This window comes from Sinocyclocheilus anshuiensis, unplaced genomic scaffold (assembly GCF_001515605.1).
Source record: "Sinocyclocheilus anshuiensis isolate Anshui unplaced genomic scaffold, SAMN03320099.WGS_v1.1 scaffold988, whole genome shotgun sequence".
In the NCBI taxonomy this organism is placed as follows: domain Eukaryota; kingdom Metazoa; phylum Chordata; class Actinopteri; order Cypriniformes; family Cyprinidae; genus Sinocyclocheilus; species Sinocyclocheilus anshuiensis.
Window position 1 is genome coordinate 60,591 of NW_015548246.1, and position 22,841 is coordinate 83,431.

Genomic DNA, 22,841 nt, shown 5'->3' on the forward strand with positions numbered 1-22,841 from the left:
TGACAGAATTTTCCTTTTTGGGTGAACTATCCCTTTAAGTGTAAAATACAAAAGACATCAAACCACTACAAAGAACAACTAGACCAAAATATTAGTGTCATGAGTATTTATATGTCATATAATAATGCATTACATTATTACAACCAGAGCTGGGTAGTAACTGATCACATGTAGGCTAATCTAGATCACAATCTTGTAGTACAAGTACTTGTAATTAGATTAAATTACATTTGAAATAATCAGTTACGTTTTTAAGGATTAAATGATAACATATTATTTACACAACATCAATAATTTATTCCAAATTGATTGATTCTCCTTAATTCCTCTTTTTCATCTTTTAAATGTTCCTCTCTGATTCTGAAAGTCTTCCAAGGGAAGTTAAGCTCAACTATTTTCGGCTGCCGCAGTGCGAAGTTGACCCGGGTTCGACGCAGCACAGTTGGTGGTTGCCATTGACTTCCATAGTATTTTCTTTTCTCCTATGGAAGTCAATGGCAACCACCAACTGTTTGATCACCAGCAATCTTCAAAATATCTTCTGTGTTCAACATACGAAGAAAGCTCATACAGGTTCAGAACAACATGAGGGTGAGTAAATGATGACAGAATTTTCCTTTTTGGGTGAACTATCCTCTGAAGAGCTCATAGAGAGCAACAAAGGGTGAACACGACCAAACAAAAAGTGCACTGCTTTAGCAGATGCCTCTCGATCACAGAGGGTCACGTATGGAAATAACAGGGCAGTATTTCTCCGAATGGAAAACATAGCACGCAGATTTACTTTTTTTTTCTTTTTTTTTTTTTTGAAGTACCTCTGAAATTGTAATGCTTTAATCAGGGGGTTCTCGACTCTGACACTCGAGGTCCACTATTTCCTGCAGAGTTTAGCTCCAACCATTATCAAACACACCTGAACAAAATAATCACGGTCTTCAGGATCACTAGAAAGTTACAGGCAGGCAGATTTGATCGAGACTGGAGCAAAACTCTGCAGGAAAGTGCATCTGGACGGCCAGAGTTCAGAAGCTCTGCTTTAATCGCTGTCGTCTTGAAAATACAGATTCACATATTGTAAGATATGATCAACAGCTTTGAGCAGCAGAATATCAGTGTTTTCATCCAGATCCAGCTCTGAGCAGTAGCTCTTCACTGGGACGATGTAGGATGTGGCCATTCCCAGCAGCTCTCCAGCCTTCACCATCTAAGAGAGATCAGTAAAGACAGAAGGAATCGTGTGACGCTCAAACAGCAGAACATGGCAAAGTGAAGCATTCAGATGTAAACATTATAATCAAGCATGACATACCGCCTGCTGAATGGCCTTGCTCTTGTAAACCTTGGTAATGTCACTTCCGGTAGCGTTACAAACCTGGTCCACATGGGTCAGTAACGCCACCTGGTGTACAACTGCAATTCAGACAGTGATATTAGATTTTTCACAGTTCTACCCCCGGTTTCACAGACAAGGCAAATGTGATTCTGAGCTGTTTCAATTGAAAGAAACTTACACTAACAGCTCTTAAAATATGTCAGTGCCTTTGTTTTGTCTCAAGATGCACACCACTGATGTTTTTTTTTTCTAAGGCACCTTTATTAAAAACTACTTAAATGTCCTAATTCAACTATTGCCTAATTCTGGTTTAACCTAAGCCCTATCTGTGAAACCAGGCCATAGTTTCTTAATAATAATATATACTAGAGGTGTAACGGTACACGTATTCGTGCCGAAAATGTTCGGAAATGTACTAATAATATATACTAGAGGTGTAATGGTACACGTATTCGTGCCGAAAATTTTCGGTAATTTGCCAGGCCATAGATTCTTAATAATAATATCTACTAGAGGTGTAACGGTACACGTATTCGTGCCGAAAATTTTCGGTAATTTGCCAGGCCATAGATTCTTAATAATAATATATACTAGAGGTGTAACGGTACACGTATTCGTGCCGAAAATTTTCGGTAATTTGCCAGGCCATAGATTCTTAATAATAATATCTACTAGAGGTGTAACGGTACACGTATTCGTGCTGAAAATTTTCGGTAATTTACCAGGCCATAGATTCTTAATAATAATATCTACTAGAGGTGTAACGGTACACGTATTCGTGCTGAAAATTTTCGGTAATTTACCAGGCCATAGATTCTTAATAATAATATATACTAGAGGTGTAACGGTACACGTATTCGTGCTGAAAATTTTCGGTAATTTACCAGGCCATAGATTCTTAATAATAATATATACTAGAGGTGTAACGGTACACGTATTCGTGCTGAAAATTTTCGGTAATTTACCAGGCCATAGATTCTTAATAATAATATATACTAGAGGTGTAACGGTACACGTATTCGTGCTGAAAATTTTCGGTAATTTACCAGGCCATAGATTCTTAATAATAATATCTACTAGAGGTGTAACGGTAGACGTATTCGTGCCGAAAATTTTCGGTAATTTACCAGGCCATAGATTCTTAATAATAATATATACTAGCGGTGTAATGGTACACGTATTGGTGCCGAAAATGTTCGGAAATTTACCAGGCCATAGATTCTTAATAATAATATATACTAGAGGTGTAACGGTACACGTATTCGTGACGAAAATTTTCCGTCTTTACGTGTTCGAATCATTAATTTTTTTCAGGAAATTCAGACAATGCCATTTTGGCACTCTTTGATGTGGCGTGACAGATCTCTGTATAGAAGCCTCAGCTCTGACGGCAGCATGGAGCGCGAGTGAGCGCGATCATCCCTTCCTCTTTATACTACTAGTTTTAACGCGAAATAAACATGAATGAACATCTCATGCCTCGTGTAATCATCAGTGTCTACAGCTCGTCAGTTTCCTAGAGAAATTAAGTCTAGAGAAGGGCATTTTGAGAAATATTAGACTATACTCGTTATATTTTACTTTACCTGATAGTGATGCCTTAATTATTTAATGTACGTTTTAAATAAATCTTTTACGAAACAAGTTATGACAAGCCACTATGTAAATGATTATATTTCAACAACAAATAGAATTTAAAGGTTCATTTAAAAACTGCATTATGTGCAATTTACATGTTTGCATACATTTTTTTTATTATTTGAGTGCTGATTATTATAGTTAAAAATAAATAGTCATTTAAGTTTGGGCTCTGTTGTTAATTGTAACCTTATAGTAATGTAAAAGGGATACCTATGATTTAGAGCAGAAGCTGAGGTAGATTTTTATCCTTAAGAAAATATTAATTATAATTGAATGTATTTTATAAAAGAGCAATTTATTCAGTAAACCATTGTTTAATTTAAAAAAAGTTTAGTTTTTTCCCTCCTGCTGTACCGAAACCATACTGAACCGTGACGTCAAAACCAAGGTACGTACAGAACCGTCGTGTTTGTGTACCGTTACACCCCTAATATATACAGTATGAAACATGGCTAAAGACTATTAAGTGAAGCATCAAAGACCTGTTCACACCAAAAATGATAACTATAAATAAACTATAACGATTAAGATTTTTTTCTTTAAAATACTTTTTTGTTCTGTTCATCCCATTTTTTATTGTGAGAATGCTTTCTTTGGAAGTAAGTGTTGCACATATGATTCATGCTTCAAACACAACTCACCTAAGTTGCTAATGTGTTCTCTTAACTGCTGGAAAGTCGCGGCAAAGCTTTTGGCGTATGAACCGACTTTAGAGCCATCTATTACAAACACCACACAGTGCACTTTATCATTAGTGCTCGGTTTCCTTAAGAAGCCCACAGTCTCTGCTCCAATCGGCTGCTCAGGACTAAACTGCAGTGGCAAAGCAATGTTTTACTGGAATACAGTAGTAACTGTACTGTTAACAACTACACATTTTGTCAACATTGAGTTATGAGTTCACTGTAAAATACTTGTAATTTTAATATAAAAAGTAATGTTCTACAGTACAGTAAAAGCTTGTTAATTGATAACTATCATGCAAACAGTTACATTTCAAAAGATAATGAAATTTGTCTGTAAAATACTGTAAAAAATGTGTACTTCGTTACTTTCTAAAATATTGTAACTCTTATGTTTTAAAAACATGAATCACCTTATAATTCCCAGAATGACACATTACAGTATACCTGGATTTTTTTTGTTTTTTTATGTAAATGGTTACTTTCTTTTCTTTAATAATTATGGGCACTCATATGTTCTATGTTACATTTTATGTTATTTAGTTCATGGGTTTTTATACTGGGCAGAAGTGCATTTGAGGTGGAATATTTAAGATTTTAATGAAATTAATATCTTATTGTCATTGTTTTTATGTTCACATTCACTAAATGTAATATTCATTGTGCTTTCCAAATTTGTAACAAATGACAATTTAAAAGCCAATTATTTAAATTTGGAAACAATTATTTGTCTTAATATTACTACATTTGATATTTTCCTTAAAGAGCAGGTCATATGGGTTTTTGAAAAATATCTCTTTTGCAGTTTATAACGTAGCTATCCTTAAATGAAAACAATCTGCAAAGTTGTTAATCAAAAAAGTGCATGATAAATAAAGATATTGTCTCTCAAAAGAGAGAGTCGATTCTGAATCGCCTTAACGAGTCGTCATATTTTCGGATCTTTTGCCTGTTACCGGTATACGTCACTGGGTAACACATTTGCATAATCCCCGCCTGCCCACGAAATATGAACTATATGTTATGTGTACATTTTCAATTGAGTGCTCGAAATATCAAGTTTTTGTGCTAATATGTGATGTATACCTACACTCTAAAAAATGCTGGGTTGTTTCAAACCAACTTTGGGTCAAATATGGACTAACCCAACTTTTGGGTTAACATTTTTATTTAAAAATGTAACCCGACAGCTGGGTTAGTCCATATTTGAAACAACCCAGCATTATTATTATTATATATTTTTGTTTGAATGTGTACATGTGTTCAATATATTCTGAGAAAATTACAATGTTTTCTGACCTTAGATGCATTTAACCCTGTTGTAGCTCCACACAATATTAGGACACTTTAAAATACCATGTGACCTGCTCTTTAAGTTTAGATTTGAATAATAATATTATTCAATTTAATAGTATATAAGTTTATGAACTGTAAAATATACAGGCACATGCATGGGCCCTTCACACCAAAGACGATAATGATAACTATAATGATAACTATATTAGAGAAAAAAAGAAAAAGTATAAAAAGCTAGATGCCGCTGGAGACATAGAAGAACGAATGGATTCCTGTTTGAGAGCCTCCTCTTTGTACTCCTCCATGGCCTTCTGTTCCCGGATGGACAGTGGGTAAATATGGCCTTTGGGTAGTGTGGCCCCAGGCAGCAGGTCGATGACACAGTCCCATGGCCAATGAGGTGGTAATTCTGTGGCAGCCTGTTTGCTGAACACCCGGTAGTTTAGTGGAATTTCAGGAGAGTTGGAGGTTTCTGGACTCTCAATCGAAGTGGAGCAGAGGGTTACTTTTCTCGGCTGAGAAGATAAAGGATGTGTGGGTGGCTTGTGAACAGACGACACACAGTACTGGAAACAGTAGTCACTCCATTGGACGATCTCACCAGTGTTCCACTTCACATTAGGGGAGTGCTGAGTTAACCACCGGCGTCCCAGGATGACTTCAGCAGTCACACCCCCACCTTATATTAAGTGGTTGTTGACAGGTTTTGACCACCATCATATGGTGCATTCCAAACGGGATATATCGCCCTCCGAAGGGCACTTCGGAGTGAAAACAATCATGGCCGCCATATTGAAGGGTCGTTCCAAACCGAAGTGCTCAAAACTGGCCACTTCAAAGGGCCCTTCGGAATTAAGGATTTCAAAGGGTACGACTGATGGACACTTCGAGCCCCCCATGATTCTTTGTGGGGCTGCAACTAACGATTATTTTGATAATCAATTAGTTGGCCGATAATTTTTTTTGATTAATCGATTAATCAGATAAAAAAAGCCCAATTTTCTTTTTTGTTTGTTTTATTGACAAAAAAACACACTATTCCACATTCTGCCCAATGTCCTTCAAACAAACGTGCCAACTGAATGCTATGAAAACATACAGTGCTTAATTTATTAGACCACCTGTCATAAAGAGAAAACACAAATATTTTAGGAATCTGTCAAAAAATTGTTTAAATCTAAAAATGTTAATGCCATTTATTGGGCAAATAACAAACTGAAACAAATAAATAGTATTTATTTACATAATAACAAAAATGGCCTCTCATAACATAAATATGCCTTTCATAACAGCTTGCATTCTTGCTGCCATTGTTTAGGTACTTTTTGACTGTAATTGGGCATCTGGAAAAAACACTATAAAGTGCTTGACTATTTTTTCTGCCTCTCTTTCATAGACAACAGCAATAATCATATTATAGCATTAGAAATAGCCTACTGTTACTAAAGAGTGTACACAAATTGAAGGTCTAACCACAGAAAGCGAAAAAAAATATTTTGGTAATCACCAATACTTTTAGTTTAGAGTAGCAGTGGCACAAAGCTTACCTCATTTGTTAAAAACCTTACATAAATTTTGTTTTAATCAATTTGTTAAGCACTGTATAGTGAATATAGTTTAAATCTCTACATTAAAAATTTAAATAATAATAAAGATAATAAAGACGAATAAAATCACAAACTCAGTGTTGACCAACAGGTGAGAGTAATGTTCTGCAGGAACACACGTTCACTTTGATCACAGTCACGTCTTAGTGTCATTTCTTTATCCTATAAAAGACGGTTATGAATCGTCTGATATTTATATTCAGACACGCCGTTATCAGTTCCTACTCTCATAAAATGCGTGCACTACATGTTTACTTTTAAACCTAAATTTGTGCGCACGCTTATTCAGATTTAAACTTAATGCAGATTGTCAGGGCGGGCCTTTATGCAAAAAATGGAAATGCTTGCGTAAATTTGTGACATTTACAGTTAAGCATGTGACCGTAAACTGAAAGTTTTTGCGCTGAGGATGCACACGCATCTGTCAAACTTCCTGACAGGGCAAGCCATTAGCCTACGCTAGTTTAAAACTTAAAATAAATAATTCTAATGTTTTGGGCAGCTTGGATCACGTCCTTCTCCCGCAGCATCTCATTCTGTTTCCTCCACTATTTTTAGATGCATTTTGTAATTCAGTGCTTTAATTTGACGCGACCAGCTGAAGTTAGACGTGCACTGTGGGCAGACCCGACTAATTGATAATGAGTATCATTGTCGATTATTTCCATTATCGATAATAATCGATTTTATCGATTAGTTGTTGCAGCCCTAATTCTTTGCACTGATTCTTTCCATGATGACGGCGCCTCCATATGGGCACGGCATATTGACGCAGAAGGACACTTTAAGGAACAGTTGTTTGGTCCCCTACCCCCTTCAACCCTTCAAAGCTCTCACTCTGGAGGGTAAACCCTTTGAAGGGATATTTTCTGAAACTATGACGTCAGCAGCCCACGTCTCGCCCCAAGTCAGACACCGCTACGTCACGTAACAGCAACAAAAACATGAACAAACACTGAACGATTGTCTTTTTATTAACTAACATTAACACAGATTAATACATGTATTGTTCCATGTTCGTTTGTATACCACGCGCAAGGTTTATGTGCACTGTCCAAGTCATCTTCTCTGTTTTTAGTGTATCTCTGTGGCAGAATTACAGCACCACATGCTGGTCTGGCATGTATACTACATCGTTTTGTGTCAGTTCCGTGGTTTCGTGTGGACGCAAATATTTCTTGAGACGAGGGAAAAAAAGATTGGATAGGGAAAGCTCTGGATTCGTGTGGATGTAGCCTTAAAAATGTTGACTCTTTCCTTCAGTGATTCTGCTTGTTAACATCAGGTGTCTTCACTAATGGTCAATCAACATTCAATTAATCACTTAATTACCTTATTAACTTTAACTCTGCTTCAGTGTTAATTTTAACACTCTTGAGTGTGGACTCAAACTCTGAGGTGAGTTAATTTAACACTGGGGTTTTTGTGGCGTACAAACAGAGACCTTTGGTAATTCTCTGTTGACATTCTGTACAAGTGGGATGGTAGGAATCGATCTGGATGTGTTCTGGTGCTGGAGGTGAGGCAGAAGTTGTAGCGGGCAGAGGAGATGCAGCAGGTAGGTCCACATTGCAGGCTGTGAGGCACTGGGAGATGCGGATGGCTTTCTGGATTAAATTTTCCAACCCCTTGACATCATCATAGATGATAATATGTTGACAGAGGGAAACATTGCCCAGGTGAAAAAAATGTGCACTTCCACTGATTTTGTACTTAATATACTAAAATAATTTGGTTACACTTTATTTTAAGGTGTCCTTGTCCTTAATTATACATTTAAGTACTGATATTAATTAACTACTTGTACTAACTATATGTTTAGGGTTAGGATTAGTGTTTGGCATAGGGTTACTTGCATGTAATTATGCATAATTTATTGTTATTATAATAATAACTACATGTAACATGTGTGACTAGGACACCTTAAAATAAAGTGTTACCAAATATTCTTTATTAATTAATTGTATTTTGTACCAGCCGTTAACGATCTACGTGACTTCGCCAATGTGGAGTTTTTTTTTTTTTTTTCTGTGAGTGTTTGGCATAGGGTTACTTGCATGTAATTATGCATAATTTATTGTTATTATAATAATAACTACATGTAACATGTGTGACTAGGACACCTTAAAATAAAGTGTTACCAAATATTCTTTATTAATTAATTGTATTTTGTACCAGCCGTTAACGATCTACGTGACTTCGCCAATGTGGAGTTTTTTTTTTTTTGTTCTGTGACTAAGCGACTAATCAAATTTTGGTCGACCAAGCCTCTTCTGGTCAACGGTTAGTCGTCTATTAGGGGGCAGCCCTAATGGATGGCTTGTATGAGCTCAGCAAATTCAGTTCAATTCAATTCAAGTTTATTTGTATAGCGCTTTTTACGATACAAATCGTTGCAAAGCAACTTTACAGCAAATTAATTTTCTACAATATTTAGTGGTAGCTTATCAGTGATGACTGTCAGTTAATGTACATATGGCAGAAATGTATGGAAAAATCAATTAAAGACGATGAACACTATTTGGATGTTGGATTGGACAAATGGATCCGCACTAGTCTTCCTTCAGCACACAGAAGGAGACAACACAGGTAATATCCACACAATGGAGTTTTATTGAATGGATTGGTTTGAATGAGCGATGACCAGAGGTAAGAGGCAAGAGTTCAATGACTTGAGCTTGTGACTTAAGCCTGGCTCACACTATAGGATTTTTAGCCCGATTTAGCCCCGATTTCACCCTCCCGAGAATTGTTGGATAGTGGAGACGGAGGAAGCTGCTTCTTGACGTTTTATAGTAACACGACTGTCTGTATAATGTGTCGAAAACGTATCACAACTGTAAGGAGAAAGAGAAGCACTGGAGTGAAATCGCCTCATGAAGTGAACAGTTAGAGTTGATTAAGTATTTGCAATATTGTTTGAATATGTGTATAATACCTTCAAGAATAGGAGGTGGAGTTGCATTTTCAGGTGTGCTAGGATAATTGGAGCCTGAAGAGGAGGCTGGACATATACTGTCTGGTGTGTTGAACACTGGGGATGGGGTAACATTGACTTCTCCAGGTATGCCAAAACGGAATCCTTGATTCATTTTTGATCAGAGAAGAGAATGTTTTCTGATCCGTCTAGAATCAAAGGCAATCAAAGACAGCAGCACACGATACAAGATTATATAAAAATATAAAAAGTATATAAATATATAAAGTACATAATATGTTATATACTATGTATTATATGTTATTGTTAAATTATGGTTCTAGATTCTCTTTGTAATTAAAAAAATAATACGTTTTAAATATATTTATACTGATATTGTTGTGCAAGGGTAGAAAAAAATCGAAAAATTACATACTTTTGATAATAAGATTGTATTATTCACATTAAATTATGACCATATTATAATACCAATTCTTTTTATGGGGGGTCGATATGTGACTAGTTTGCATCACCCTGAAATTTTCACGATTTTTTAGTAGTGTATTATACTTACTAGACTTTTAACTATGGTATTTTTTTAGCACATGGTGGCTCAATGCAAATCAAATTAAAACAGGTTTTTTTTGTTGTTTTTTTACATAGGCCTAGTTTTTATGACATGTCATTAATACCGCAAAATATAGCGTTTTAACGACATAACATCTCATTGCGACAATACAGTATCTCGTTTAACGACATACCATCTAAGAAAGTATATCTTTTAAACTACTAACATCTCGTTACGACGAGAAAATTTGTTTTAAAGAGAATATGTGGTTTTTAACTACAAAGCATCTCGTTAAACCGTCATAAATACGAGAAAATATATAGTTTAAACGACATAACTCGTTATTGCCACAGCTGAGTGGAAAAAAAATGTAGCAGCAAGGCGCCACAGTAAATTATTTTTGGGGATCGAGATGTGAATAGGTTGCATCACATATATGTCAGATCTCTCTCAAACTTTCAGAATCGGTCTGTGCATTACCAGGGTTATTATTATCGGTTAGCATAACATTTTTGTGAGGAACACAAAGGTAGGTTATTGCAAATCAAACTAAAACATACTTACAACAGAGAGCGGTGAAACCAAGTGAAATGTTTCAATTCTGAGAAAACGAAAGTACTGTAGTTTGTTGTGTTTGTTATCTGGCCAGTAGAGGGCTGCCATTTCATAGATTATTGTTAAATGGAAAGCCAATATAAATCAGCAACACAATTAAATACCAAGTAAAAAATGTTTCACGTCTTTCAAGACGTTATTTTATAAGCACATTCGCTAAGAAGCATACTTGTAATTTTGTTTCGGAAGATCCCAAATGATTCTTACTGCTGCTTAGAGAGAGATGATGGTGTAGGTGCTGAGTAATATATCGCAACACAACCGTATTGACCAATCAACTTTCAGGACGGAATTTCATCCAGTTTTAAGATTTTTTGCTGTCATGCAAATTAACGCATACCGTAAGAAATTTGATTTTTTTCTGTATGATTTTCATAGCCCTTACACCATTGCAGAAAGGAAAAAGGAAAAAGAAAAGAAAAAAAAAAACACTGTACTTCCATTCATAATTTACGAATTTTATTTAACATTTGAAAATATGCTTACATTTATGAATTCAGTACTGAAACATTTAAGACTGTTAGTGACATTTACTACACTTGCTATGATACTATGATATTTGTTTTCTTTTGTGGCTGGTTACTCCTTGTAAGGGAAATGTAAAAAAAAACAAAAAAAAAAAAACTGTGAAACAATACTTGTACCTCAGAAAAATCATTTTATCGGCTCAGAAAAAAAAAAATACAATAAAATAAAAGTGCAATTTTGAAAAGGTAAAGCATTCACTTTTCCATTAACAGCTTTATAAAAGTCCAAACAAATAAGGAAATGTTTTTATGTAAATGTCTCCATCTGATCACAATTAAACATTTTATTTCTCAGAAAGTTTAGCATCCATTGCTGTGACAACGTACACATTGGTTGAGCTTGTCTAAATGACATTCAATAAAAATCAGAAAAGCAAGGTGATCAGCAAAAAGTATTCATAACTCAAATTAAGTGTCATGAATGATATGCTGCTTTAGTGTTTGTCGATGATGGCAAGAACAAAAAGGCATTCAGCTTTGTACACATAATATGTCTCCACCAAAAGGAGCCAAGTAAGTGGGACAAAAAAAACGCAAAGACTATAATATTCTCCACTCTTAATAAATGCAGAATTAAAATGTTTCTTGGCTTTCACTACATATATTTTCATATACGCTTCACAAAAAATACTTTACTTTGCTAAGTCATTTGATGCACTAAAATTTTATCTTGCTTACACTGCGAAACCACACTTTCCACTGAATGTTTTAATCTGGAAATGTATTTGGTACAAATTACTGTACTAGAGAAGTGTTTATCTAGCCAGTATAGCTGTGTCTGTTCATGTATTGACAAAGGCGGTGCAGTTCTGGTAAACAAAACATAATATTTTAATTGCCCTCATTTTCTCTCTAGAAGAAAAACAAACTTGCTAAAGGTTTCACTGACAGACCAAAAAAATACTGTGGAGTGCAGGATCTGTACAGTGAAACACTGGAATACATCTGCCATTTATAAAATATCAAGTGTTAACCTGCATGTCTGACTCTATTCTGCCATAGTTTTCCAAATGGCATCAAAACTGTGCAAAATGTATAAGTAATGTAGGACCATAAGATATGGTAAACTGTTCAGATGAAACTTGATGCTAGATAATCAACAAGATGCAATGAATAAAACCACATGGACAAGTGTAAAACTGCTAAAAATAGCCATAAAGAAAAGAAATGGCAACATTGTCTACTCCGTTCACACAGAATCCTAACATTTCAATAAGCAGCAAGTGTAGATGTGTAGAAGTGTTAACATTACAGATAAGTAATTCCTGATGAATGGAACTGAAATGCTTCATCCTGCTGCTCAAGATAAAACGTGAGAAACTGAGAGACAACATTTTGAAAGTGAACAGAAGTGCTCTAGTGACAGGCAGGGGTGTGATTCTTCAGGTGTCTTTAAAACTCCACTTTGCATGCTGGGAAGGTCTCGTCCTGCATGGCTACGGTGCTGTTGCTCCCAAGTACCGTGATCGCTAGATCTCTCTGCCGTTCGTGGGTCTCCTGGTACCAGCGGTGCATAGCCAGCGAATCAAACGTGGGGATCAAAGTCACCTGTAGGTGAACAGAAAAGCTATTAAACAACTATTAATCAGTGAACTGGTCAGGTAACTATCTGTCGTTTGTGTGAATTTCAATCTCAATAGAGATCTGACATGTTGAGTGTGAGTAAACGTTGATGTATTCCTTTAAAATTGGACTAACAATACTATGGATTATTCAGAAGGTTCTACATTGGGCATGTACACTTGTTATGTTCTACTGCTGTAAAGCACTTTGAGCTTGGGAAAGGTGATATAAATAAATAAAACATCTACTTACCTGAACATCTGGCCAGGATGCTTTGCCTTCTAAAAGAGAGTCGAGAATAGATCTCATGACTGTCTCCTTGTGTGGCTCATCTCCACTAATTATATAGCAGGATGAGCGGAGGCGCCGGAAAAACTCCACATCGACAGTGGAAGCTGCTGAGCCAGAGGGCAAATATGCCAAGTCCAAACAGATGGGTACTGAACTTGAATTTGCACTGACAGAACCTGCAAAGGAAAGCAATAACACTATGCACATTTGGACTTCAAAGCAGATTTATTGATCTCCCTCCATTTATCCATTCCAATATAAATGGAAAGCTTTGGGCCTTTCTGTTTTTTTTTTTAACACTTCATAAAATGTATTGCCGCTATTCACTGGAGCTGGTTGGTCTGATTCAAGTTTTAGAATTCTTATTAAAGATGTTCACTGAACACCAGTGAACTAACAAATGGACAATATATTCTCAGAGTTCAGGTCACTGGTTTGCATTGACCAAATTGATTGTCTTGAAGGCAGTTGATGTCTTACCTAAATTGTAACGACTGATGGTTGTAGCATTAGTGCTTTTAAGGGCATAAATTTAAGCCTTGTTCAGACTGTCAGTCCAAATCCAATTTTTGTGCATATCCGATAGGAATCCGATCATATTTTGCAAGTGTGAAAGGCAAAAACATCACATGAAATAGGCCTACAATTTAAAAAAATCAGTTTCAAGCTACATTCATATGTGGTTTGAAATCCTACTCAAATCACATTTCTGGAAGTCTGTTTCAGTCTGACCGCTCTCATTGAAATTTGCATAGCTTTTTGCTTATCTCACTTTCTCATGCAACGTAAAACGTAAACACATCAGATAATAAGCAGAATCTCTTTGCAGAAACAAGGTTGTGTTGTTTCGAAGTGCAAGTCGAGAGAAAAATTACAAATACTACTGGTCTACAAAATGTGCATTCCAGCTTCCTACGTTTCTCCCGCTGCCTCAAGACGTAATAATCCAGCAAAACGACAACATGTTTTCATGTTGTAATACAACATCTGTATTGCAAACCCCGTTGCTGTTGTTTTTTAGCGTAGGCATACCAATGCACCGCCATTTACGTAGAAACCAATGCAAATATTCAGTAAAACGTAACAGCGTCACAAGACACACAAATCGCATCTGAACAGATGTGATACACAATGAGGACAGTCAGTCATTTAGATCAGAATTCAAGCACATCACATGAAATAGGCCTACAATTAAAAAAAATCAGTTTCAAGCTACATTCATATGTGGTTTGAAATCCTACTCAAATCACATTTCTGGAAGTCTGTTTCAGTCTGACCGCTCCCATTGAAATTTGCATAGCTTTTTGCTTATCTCACTTTCTCATGCAACGTAAAACGTAAACACATCAGATAATAAGCAGAATCTCTTTGCAGAAACAAGGTTGTGTTGTTTCGAAGTGCAAGTCGAGAGAAAAATTACAAATACTACTGGTCTACAAAATGTGCATTCCAGCTTCCTACGTTTCTCCCGCTGCCTCAAGACGTAATAATCCAGCAAAACGACAACATGTTTTCATGTTGTAATACAACATCTGTATTGCAAACCCCGTTGCTGTTGTTTTTTAGCGTAGGCATACCAATGCACCGCCATTTACGTAGAAACCAATGCAAATATTCAGTAAAACGTAACAGCGTCACAAGACACACAAATCGCATCTGAACAGATGTGATACACAATGAGGACAGTCAGTCATTTAGATCAGAATTCAAGCAGATACACAAATAATTGGATATGGACTGACAGTGTAAACATAGCTTTGGAGATGCAACCTATTAGAAAATTTAAAGGTTATAGTTAACATGTTAAAATCCCGTCAGAGATATTGTGCCTTTAAATTCATTCCCTTTAGTTTATCATCTCTAAAAATAAGCCTCACTAACTGACTAGGCGAATATCCTAACAGATCCCCAAGATATGTACAAGTCATATATTTCTAGAAGAAGCAATGAGCACTTACTGGATGAGGACTTTGAAGGCACTGGTCTAGATCCGCTGACAGCATTGCGGGATGCAGGTCTGGTGTCCAGACTGGATGCTGGCCGAATAGTTCCACTGGCAGACACCGGAGCACCAGTCTTTGACTTCCCACTCTGCGTTACGATGTTTGCAGATGCAGTCTTTGTGGACACAGGTGCTGTTTTTTTGGTCTTTGATGTTACATTCTTGGAAGATCTACCCTGACCATCAGCCTCTGGGTCAGCCATGCAGGCACCGGGCTGGGGTGGCAGTGGTGGTAAGTCCTTCATGGGGGCAGGTGGAGGGTCTTCAGTGACATGCTGGGAATTGTGGTGTAGCGAATGGCTGCTAGGATGGTCGTGAGGGTGGTTGGGTGGAAAGATGTCACTAGGGTCCTCATCAGAGTCCAAGTCCTCAGTAATGGAGGGACACTCTTCGGTGGCTGGTGGCACATCAGAATCAGAAACCGTGATGAGAGAGACGCTGACAGAGGGTGTCGTCTCCTGACCTTCCAGAGACTGATGATCACTACTACTGCACTGGTAGGGCAGTCTACCGGGCTCCAGAGAGAGGTCAGGACTTGGGGCAGCAACCTCCGAGGAGAGTCCCTGTTGGTTCTCTGGAGATTTGTGATGCTTAAACTCACAAGGTGAAACCAGACATAGATCAACATCATGTGGAAGGATGTCAATCTGTGGTCCAAAGAGGTGATTCTCAGATTCGTCATATGCGTGGTAACTATTATGAGATGTTTTTAAAGGTAAAGACATATCTGTTTTGGGGTCACGGTCTGCTAAATGTCCATTAGTGTATGCCAAGCTGCCCACCTCTTCCTGTGAATGACAAACAGGCACTTGTTCAAAGGAAACCGATAAGGAATCATCTACTTCAGTGGAGTGTGGAGAGCCAACCTCCGCAGGAAAGGAAGTGATGCTGGGAGAGCCATCGGGTAGAGTATCTTTAAGAGAAGTTGAGGAGAGAAAGCTTGATTGTCTATCTTGTGATGATATGGAGCTGTTTTCTATATTGCTTCTTGAACAACCTGCCATTGAGTTCTTGCAGACTTGCTGACTGTCTTCAAAACCAAGACCAGAGTTCCTGAGACCTACCTTGCAATCTTCACCAGAGACCTGAGAAGAATTGTCAGGAGATTGTGGGTAATGCCCTGAACTGTTCTTCCCAGAGTACATGGGGGAAAGTAACTCAAGGGTTTTTTCATCTGAGCTTGTACAGACGTTGTCTTTGAGGCATCCATCAAGCTCTGTTGGCGTGATATCAAAATTAACACTTTTCTCACTCTTTGGAGTCTTTGAAAGTGGGGAGGGAAGTCCAATAGCACTGTTCGAGCTAGGGGCCCCATCCATACTGCGAAACTTCTCTGGACTTTCATCAGTACCTGTTGTAGAGCCATTCACCTGCTTGTCATTGTTCCCAGAGGCACAATCAGTTCTTGAGATCAAAGGGTTGCCTTCAACATCCTGCAATGGCCCATGTTCATTCGCAATACCCAACTTTTCCAACTGAGCAGTAATGTCCTCGGGTGTAGATGTCTTTGACTGCTCTGCACTTGAGGTTTTCAGATTGTCAGGCACCTTTTTGTCTGGCTTTGGCTTCCCTTTGGTTAAAGAATCCTTTTTAGGGACCGCCAAGTCTCTCTTTAGTGAGCCATTCTTGCCCATTGGCTTTCTAGACTCTGCATTACCTAGCAAATTTCCAGCTGCTTTCTTAACATCCTTAACCAGAGTTTTGGTAGTTTTTTTGTCTTCTGGTTTGACCTCTTTCTTAATCTCCTTTTTCAACTCAGGTTTAATATCTTTCTTGGGCTTTGCACCAAGATCTTTTTTCAAGGGTTCTTTCTTTTTCTCTACATTCTCATCTTTCTTTGCCATACTTGTCAGTGGCCTTTCCTCTTTCTTCCTAACTTCCTTTTTCTCATCTTTAATAGGTTCTTTCTTAGACACTTGCTTTTCAGGCTTAGAAGTTCTTTGTTTCACATCATCTTTTGGCTTAGCTTTTTCCTCACTCTCTTTCACTTCTTTTGGAACAGTGTCATTAGTGGGTTTAGTCTTTGTTTTAGTGTCTAGCTTTTTCAAATCTACTTTGCTTACCTTGTCTTTGAGTGTGGCACTACCAGGTCGAGATTCTTTGGATATACTCTTAAGGCTTTCCTTGCTCCCGGCATGCTTTGGCTGTTTATCCAATTTTGATGCCTCAAGGTCCTTCAAACTAACTACTGGGTGTTTGAGGAACTCTAGATGCTTTAGTCTCTCTAAACCTTCAAAGATCTTGGATTCTGGAGTGCACCCAGGAAACAGAACACGAATGATCTTTTCTTGAGGATTAGCTGGATGCCACACCAACAGTGCACATATGGACACCATACACTCTAGAGGGATTTCTGAGGTTTTTATATTTGGAGTGCTGCCAGGCCAAGTTTGCAAGAAAGCTTCTAGTTCTTTGCTACCTTTGACGGGATTGAGTACATAAAGATCTAGTCGACCTACACCCATCTTCTGGAAAAGAATTACCGGCTCGACAGTTGGCCCAGCAGAGCGACTTATCTGTTCTGGAAAAATTGACAACCTTTCTAAATGCTGTAATGTTAGGGAAGCCTGATCACAACTTCGAAGGACCCTGGAGTCACTCTGTAATGTTTTGAGTCTTTCTGAGGCATTGAAAAATACAACACCTATTTCTGGAGATATCAGATTTCTCTGCCTGCCTTCATTGCTCTGCGATCCAGCGGACTCCTCATCTTCTTGTTCAGCCGCTTTTCTGTTAAGTAGGCTGTTTACACCAGGTAGATTATCCACACCAACATGGGTGAGTAATACTGAGTCAACTCGGTCTAGATGTCTCACCAGTTTCCAAAAACAGGATCGGGAATCAGACCCCCCATTGACTAAGACGTTAAAACCATTCACAGCAAAGAAGGCACAGTCACCTCTTCCTCCGGGAAACACATAGCAGCAGGGACGGGACAGTTTTAGGAAGCCAACTGTACTGGGTGGCTCGAGCAAATCAAAAGGCGACAGAGGTTCAAGAGACTCTGACAGATACTCTGTGAACTCCTGAAGGCCCTCCATCTCTGGGAGCATTAACGGAGGATTGGTTTTAATTTCTATATAATCTTGCAAATTATGCTTTTCTAACTGAGAATTTTTCCACATCCCAGATTCGGGACAGCTCAGAGTTAGGCTGGCTTTCTGAGTAGGGTCTGCAGAGCTCAGAAGATCTCCAATCTGTTTTAAGGAAAAACACTTTCTATTAGAAAACAGTATATTAATACCAATTACAGTTAATTAATATGTTCATTGTTTTTGAATAATAAGAGAGTAAAATGACAAAACAAAGAACTTGTTTGACAAATGCTTGACTGACCTCTTCATCTGTAAATATCTGGATAAAGTCATTTAGTGAAAAAGACCCTGTTTGTAACACAAGGTCTCCAGTCTTTTCAACACATTGTCCTGCAAGAATTAGCAGCTTGTGAAGAGACGTATCAGAAATAAGCCGACGAACCTATGAAAATTAAGAGCATTAAAATGTGCAATGATTGTTAACCTAAACAAGCACACATTAAATAGTATAAACAGTATTTAGCCCTCAAATCGAAACTTTAACTATAGCTACATTTTAAGAGGGATTAATAGAGGACACATGGCTGCTGCTCTGAATAGTAAAAAAATATCAAGAGCAAATATAACCGAGGTATTTAAAGGAATGTGTCAACATTTCCCTGTATTTACACGGTCTAACGCCGATTAGCCTAAATACCAGTCAAATAGCTTTCATACATTTATTAGAATAGAAATGCAGTGGACAGAGAACAGTGAAGGAACTGAGGGTGTATGTGTGTAATTGTACAGCAAAACCAATATTTAACAGTTTAAGCAAAAGGGAATCAAGTTACACAGTATAATTTATACCATAAAAGCAAATGTTAATTTGACTTTGATTTAGGGTTGGGTACAAAACAAGAAGAGCTAGCAATACAACATTTCAAACATAATCTAGAATATTCCAAGCTAGAACTGGTCTTGCAAATTGCAAAACTAGTCTAAAGGTGCGACCACATTTACCATTGCTCACCCAGTCATACAAATAGAAATTTGTGCAATCAGGAGGGCAAAAAAGTTAATCACGCAGATTTCTTGACTCAGTGCTATTGATAATGGGCTTTTTGCATGCTCAATGTTACTGAACATTTCTAAGGTTACAGTACCTTAATGATATCTTATTTGAGAAATGTAATAGCCCAAGAAAAAGATAAATGTTGCTTAATTTTGTATTGCCGAACATACTTAAATTCAAGCTGCAAACCAGTTATACTAAGTAAGTGTGTGTTGATATTAGTGTATTGCAATATGCACAAAGCACTTCTTCACTCACCTCTGAACAAACCAAATCATGAGATGGGTTCACTATCACCTGGGTCTCAAGCACATCCCCTTTGTGCTGCAGGGTCTTCTGGCCTGTGGATAGAGGCAAAGAGTGTGGTCTTTTAAAAAGTTTGTGTATGACCATAAACAGTGGGAAATTATTTTATATTTTAGTATGTAAAAGTTGCATGCACCGGCTACAACACAGTTACAAACATGACAGCAAAACAGACAGTTTGAGTTTGAAGATTTCATCTTCTCTTTCTAATGCTTAAAATGCATTTCAAATATGCAAATGATGCTTGTTTGCGAAGTTCTGAGCCATTTATTTGACTAAAGCACAGCATACTGTAGCACATGGAGTTAAAAATGTCCCATCACTGAATTATTCACCAAGGCAACGGCCCAAATGGTGCAAAGACCGCCAGATCAGCAGCACATATGAATTGCATCATGCTGCATCATATTGCTCTAGTCGAAAGGTTTTATTCTGCTTCCTCAAACTTTCATCATTCATGACAATAATATCATTTTGATGCAGTGGATTAGGAAGTACAGGATGTTGAAGAGGTCACAAAACGGATGTTTAAGACTGGCTGCATGACATGTTCCAGTCTTTTCCACAAACAATGAGCAAACGTGAGCTGATGGTAATTCTAGCCTCTCCTCTGCAGCATAACTAGTAGAAAACACACGGTAGGAAGCATCTCTTTCCTTCCTGTATGCAGGCACAGTGCTATGACAACATCTTTGCAGCCTTTAGTCGCAGAGAAGTTGAGAAACAATATCTAGGGCTACAGACCAATATACAAGACCAAAGTCGAACAGATTGTGGCAGCAACACCTTTAAATTAAGAGTTAAAGGACACAACTACCAATAATAATAATAGTCATATTCAATAGCCAAAATATTGCAGCAATTTATGCAGGACATGATGCTAACTTTTTTAGGATTAATACATTTAAAGAGAAGAAATAGCACAGGAAATTATATTATAGCGAGAACCCCAGTCATTAGGTCTTCTAAAATTTTGACATTTTGATTAATTTTCCATGAAAAGACAATATTTCAGGTGGTAAAATGTCACCTGAAAAACTCCTAAGAAATGCATGACTATATATTTTTAAATGTACACTCATATGTATTTAAGGAAATATGTTATTACTTTTCATTTGATGGCTACACCACATATTTTATTGATATTAAAATGACATTAACTCAATTTAAACCTCTTGAAAATGGTATATAAATGTTTATCAAAATCCTATGAAACCAACATGAATAGCCTACATTTCTAAGAACTTGGCACACAAGTTTATAAACGATTTTAAAAAGATTTGTCTTTAATAAATTGTTCTATTCCTAAATGCTTTTTTAAAATTTTATTAAAAAAATTTTTTTTCATTTTAAATTTTCGTAGCCACACTATGAGAACTTCCAACAAAATGTTGTCACACCAGCTGATCATTTTTTAAATATTGGTCACACTTTAGTTTAGGGACAAATTCTCACTATTAACTGTGATTTTTGCATCAGTAAACTTCTAATTGGCTGCTATTTAATTTTTAGTAAGGTAGTTGTTAAGTATAGGCATTGAATAGGATTAGGGATGTATAATATGGTCATGCAGTATATGTGTTTTATAAGTCCTAATAAACAGCCAATATGTTAATAATAGGCATGCTAATAAGCAACTAGTTAATAGTGAGAATTGGTCACTATACTAAAGTGTTGCCATTATAAATGCTTAAATTAGTTAACACTGATTAAAAGCCTAAATAATAAAACATTCTTTCAATATTAAAACGAATTCCTTCTATTCTTAAAACATATTTCTTCTAGGCTTATACAAAGTTTGAATTTCAGAAACTTGCCAACAAATCCAAAATTCAGCTAGAAATCAATGCCATTAAAACAGAATCTGCAGAAATTGAGTCGCAGCGTTCTTGCAGCACTCACCATAATAAAACTCCAGTGAAGCTTTCCTTAACCGCCTTCACCATGCCTCAGATCTTATCAAACAGTAATTAAGTGCGTGTGTGTGTGTGCCTTCCCCTGCCACGCATTACAAACAACTGCAGCACAGACCATCACATCTGCAGCTGAACACAGCTCTTCAGAACAGACACATGAGGGCCGTAGCTGAAATATAACAGCATATGGAAACAGAGCGCTACTTATGTTGTCAGGACGCTGTCAGACGTATTGAAGGCTCTTGTACAAACACACACCCAGCTGGTCCTGTTCTCTGTCATTTGTGTAAATAGGGGTAAGGGGTTTAATCTGATCTATCTGCTGCTCAGGACATTCTGCTGGGACCAGCTGCTCTGACAAACACATCACAGCTGAAACTATACCTTGATAGCAGTTAAACTAGTACTATGAGTTACTAACAAAAAGGAGCTTCCTACATGTGGACATTAACATGTTTTTTAGAATTCTTCTAAAATTCCACAGAAACAGATCTCAATCAGTGTGACAGCATTAAACTTAAAAATATAAACGAATAAAACTAAAACTACAAACTGAATCGACACATTAAGAAACAGCTATTTTTCTACAAAGAAAAAATTTAGTAAATATAAACTCAATAATATACAAAAAAGATAAAGAAATCCCACATACAGATACACTTTTTTTTTGTTTGTGACATTTTTTAATGGACTGTCTGAACAAACCAATTTGCGGAAAGAGTGAGTGAGTGAGTGAGCGAGCGAGCGAGAGAGAGAGAGCGAGCGAGAGAGAGAGAGCGAGCGAGAGAGAGAGAGCGAGCGAGAGAGAGAGAGCGAGCGAGAGAGAGAGAGCGAGCGAGAGAGAGAGAGCGAGCGAGAGAGAGAGAGCGAGCGAGAGAGAGAGAGCGAGCGAGAGAGAGAGAGCGAGCGAGAGAGAGAGAGCGAGCGAGAGAGAGAGAGCGAGCGAGAGAGAGAGAGCGAGCGAGAGAGAGAGAGCGAGCGAGAGAGAGAGAGCGAGCGAGAGAGAGAGAGCGAGCGAGAGAGAGAGAGCGAGCGAGAGAGAGAGAGCGAGCGAGAGAGAGAGAGCGAGCGAGAGAGAGAGAGCGAGCGAGAGAGAGAGAGCGAGCGAGAGAGAGAGAGCGAGCGAGAGAGAGAGAGCGAGCGAGAGAGAGAGAGCGAGCGAGAGAGAGAGAGCGAGCGAGAGAGAGAGAGCGAGCGAGAGAGAGAGAGCGAGCGAGAGAGAGAGAGCGAGCGAGAGAGAGAGAGCGAGCGAGAGAGAGAGAGAGAGAGAGTGTGTGTGTGAGTGAGAGAGTGTGTGAGAGAGGGAGTGTGAGAGTGAGAGAGAGAGTGTGAGAGTGAGTGAGTGTGTGAGAGAGTGAGGGACTGTGAGAGTGAGAGAGAGTGAGGGAGTGAGAGAGTGTGAGAGTGTGAAAGTGTGAGTGAGTGTGAGTGTGTGAGAGAGAGAGAGTGTGTGAGTGAGTGTGAGAGAGTGAGAGAGTGAGAGTGTG

General features: G+C 37.8%; 2 protein-coding genes across 2 annotated transcripts in view; both read right to left on the minus strand.

Moving 5' to 3' along the window:
• Positions 1-951: 951 nt before the first annotated feature.
• Positions 952-8,130, minus strand: LOC107655254 (interferon-induced protein 44-like). The gene is made up of 5 exons (XM_016442702.1): positions 8,035-8,130; positions 5,196-5,372; positions 3,616-3,787; positions 1,310-1,410; positions 952-1,204 (listed from the first exon to the last, which is right to left on the minus strand). Exons 1-5 carry the CDS (start codon positions 8,128-8,130, stop codon positions 1,037-1,039), a joined length of 714 nt encoding a protein of 237 aa, XP_016298188.1. The 3' UTR covers positions 952-1,036.
• A 2,979-nt stretch (positions 8,131-11,109) lies between these two features.
• Positions 11,110-22,841, minus strand: part of LOC107655272 (microtubule-associated protein 1A-like) — a 28,131-nt gene continuing 16,399 nt past the window's right edge. Inside the window, exons 3-7 of the mRNA XM_016442715.1 lie at positions 19,391-19,473; positions 18,380-18,520; positions 15,000-18,240; positions 13,003-13,217; positions 11,110-12,735 (exon numbers count right to left, since the gene is read on the minus strand). Of these exons, the coding sequence (XP_016298201.1) occupies positions 12,580-12,735; positions 13,003-13,217; positions 15,000-18,240; positions 18,380-18,520; positions 19,391-19,473 (3,836 nt within the window). The 3' untranslated portion in view covers positions 11,110-12,579. The remainder of the gene's footprint in view (positions 12,736-13,002; positions 13,218-14,999; positions 18,241-18,379; positions 18,521-19,390; positions 19,474-22,841) is intronic.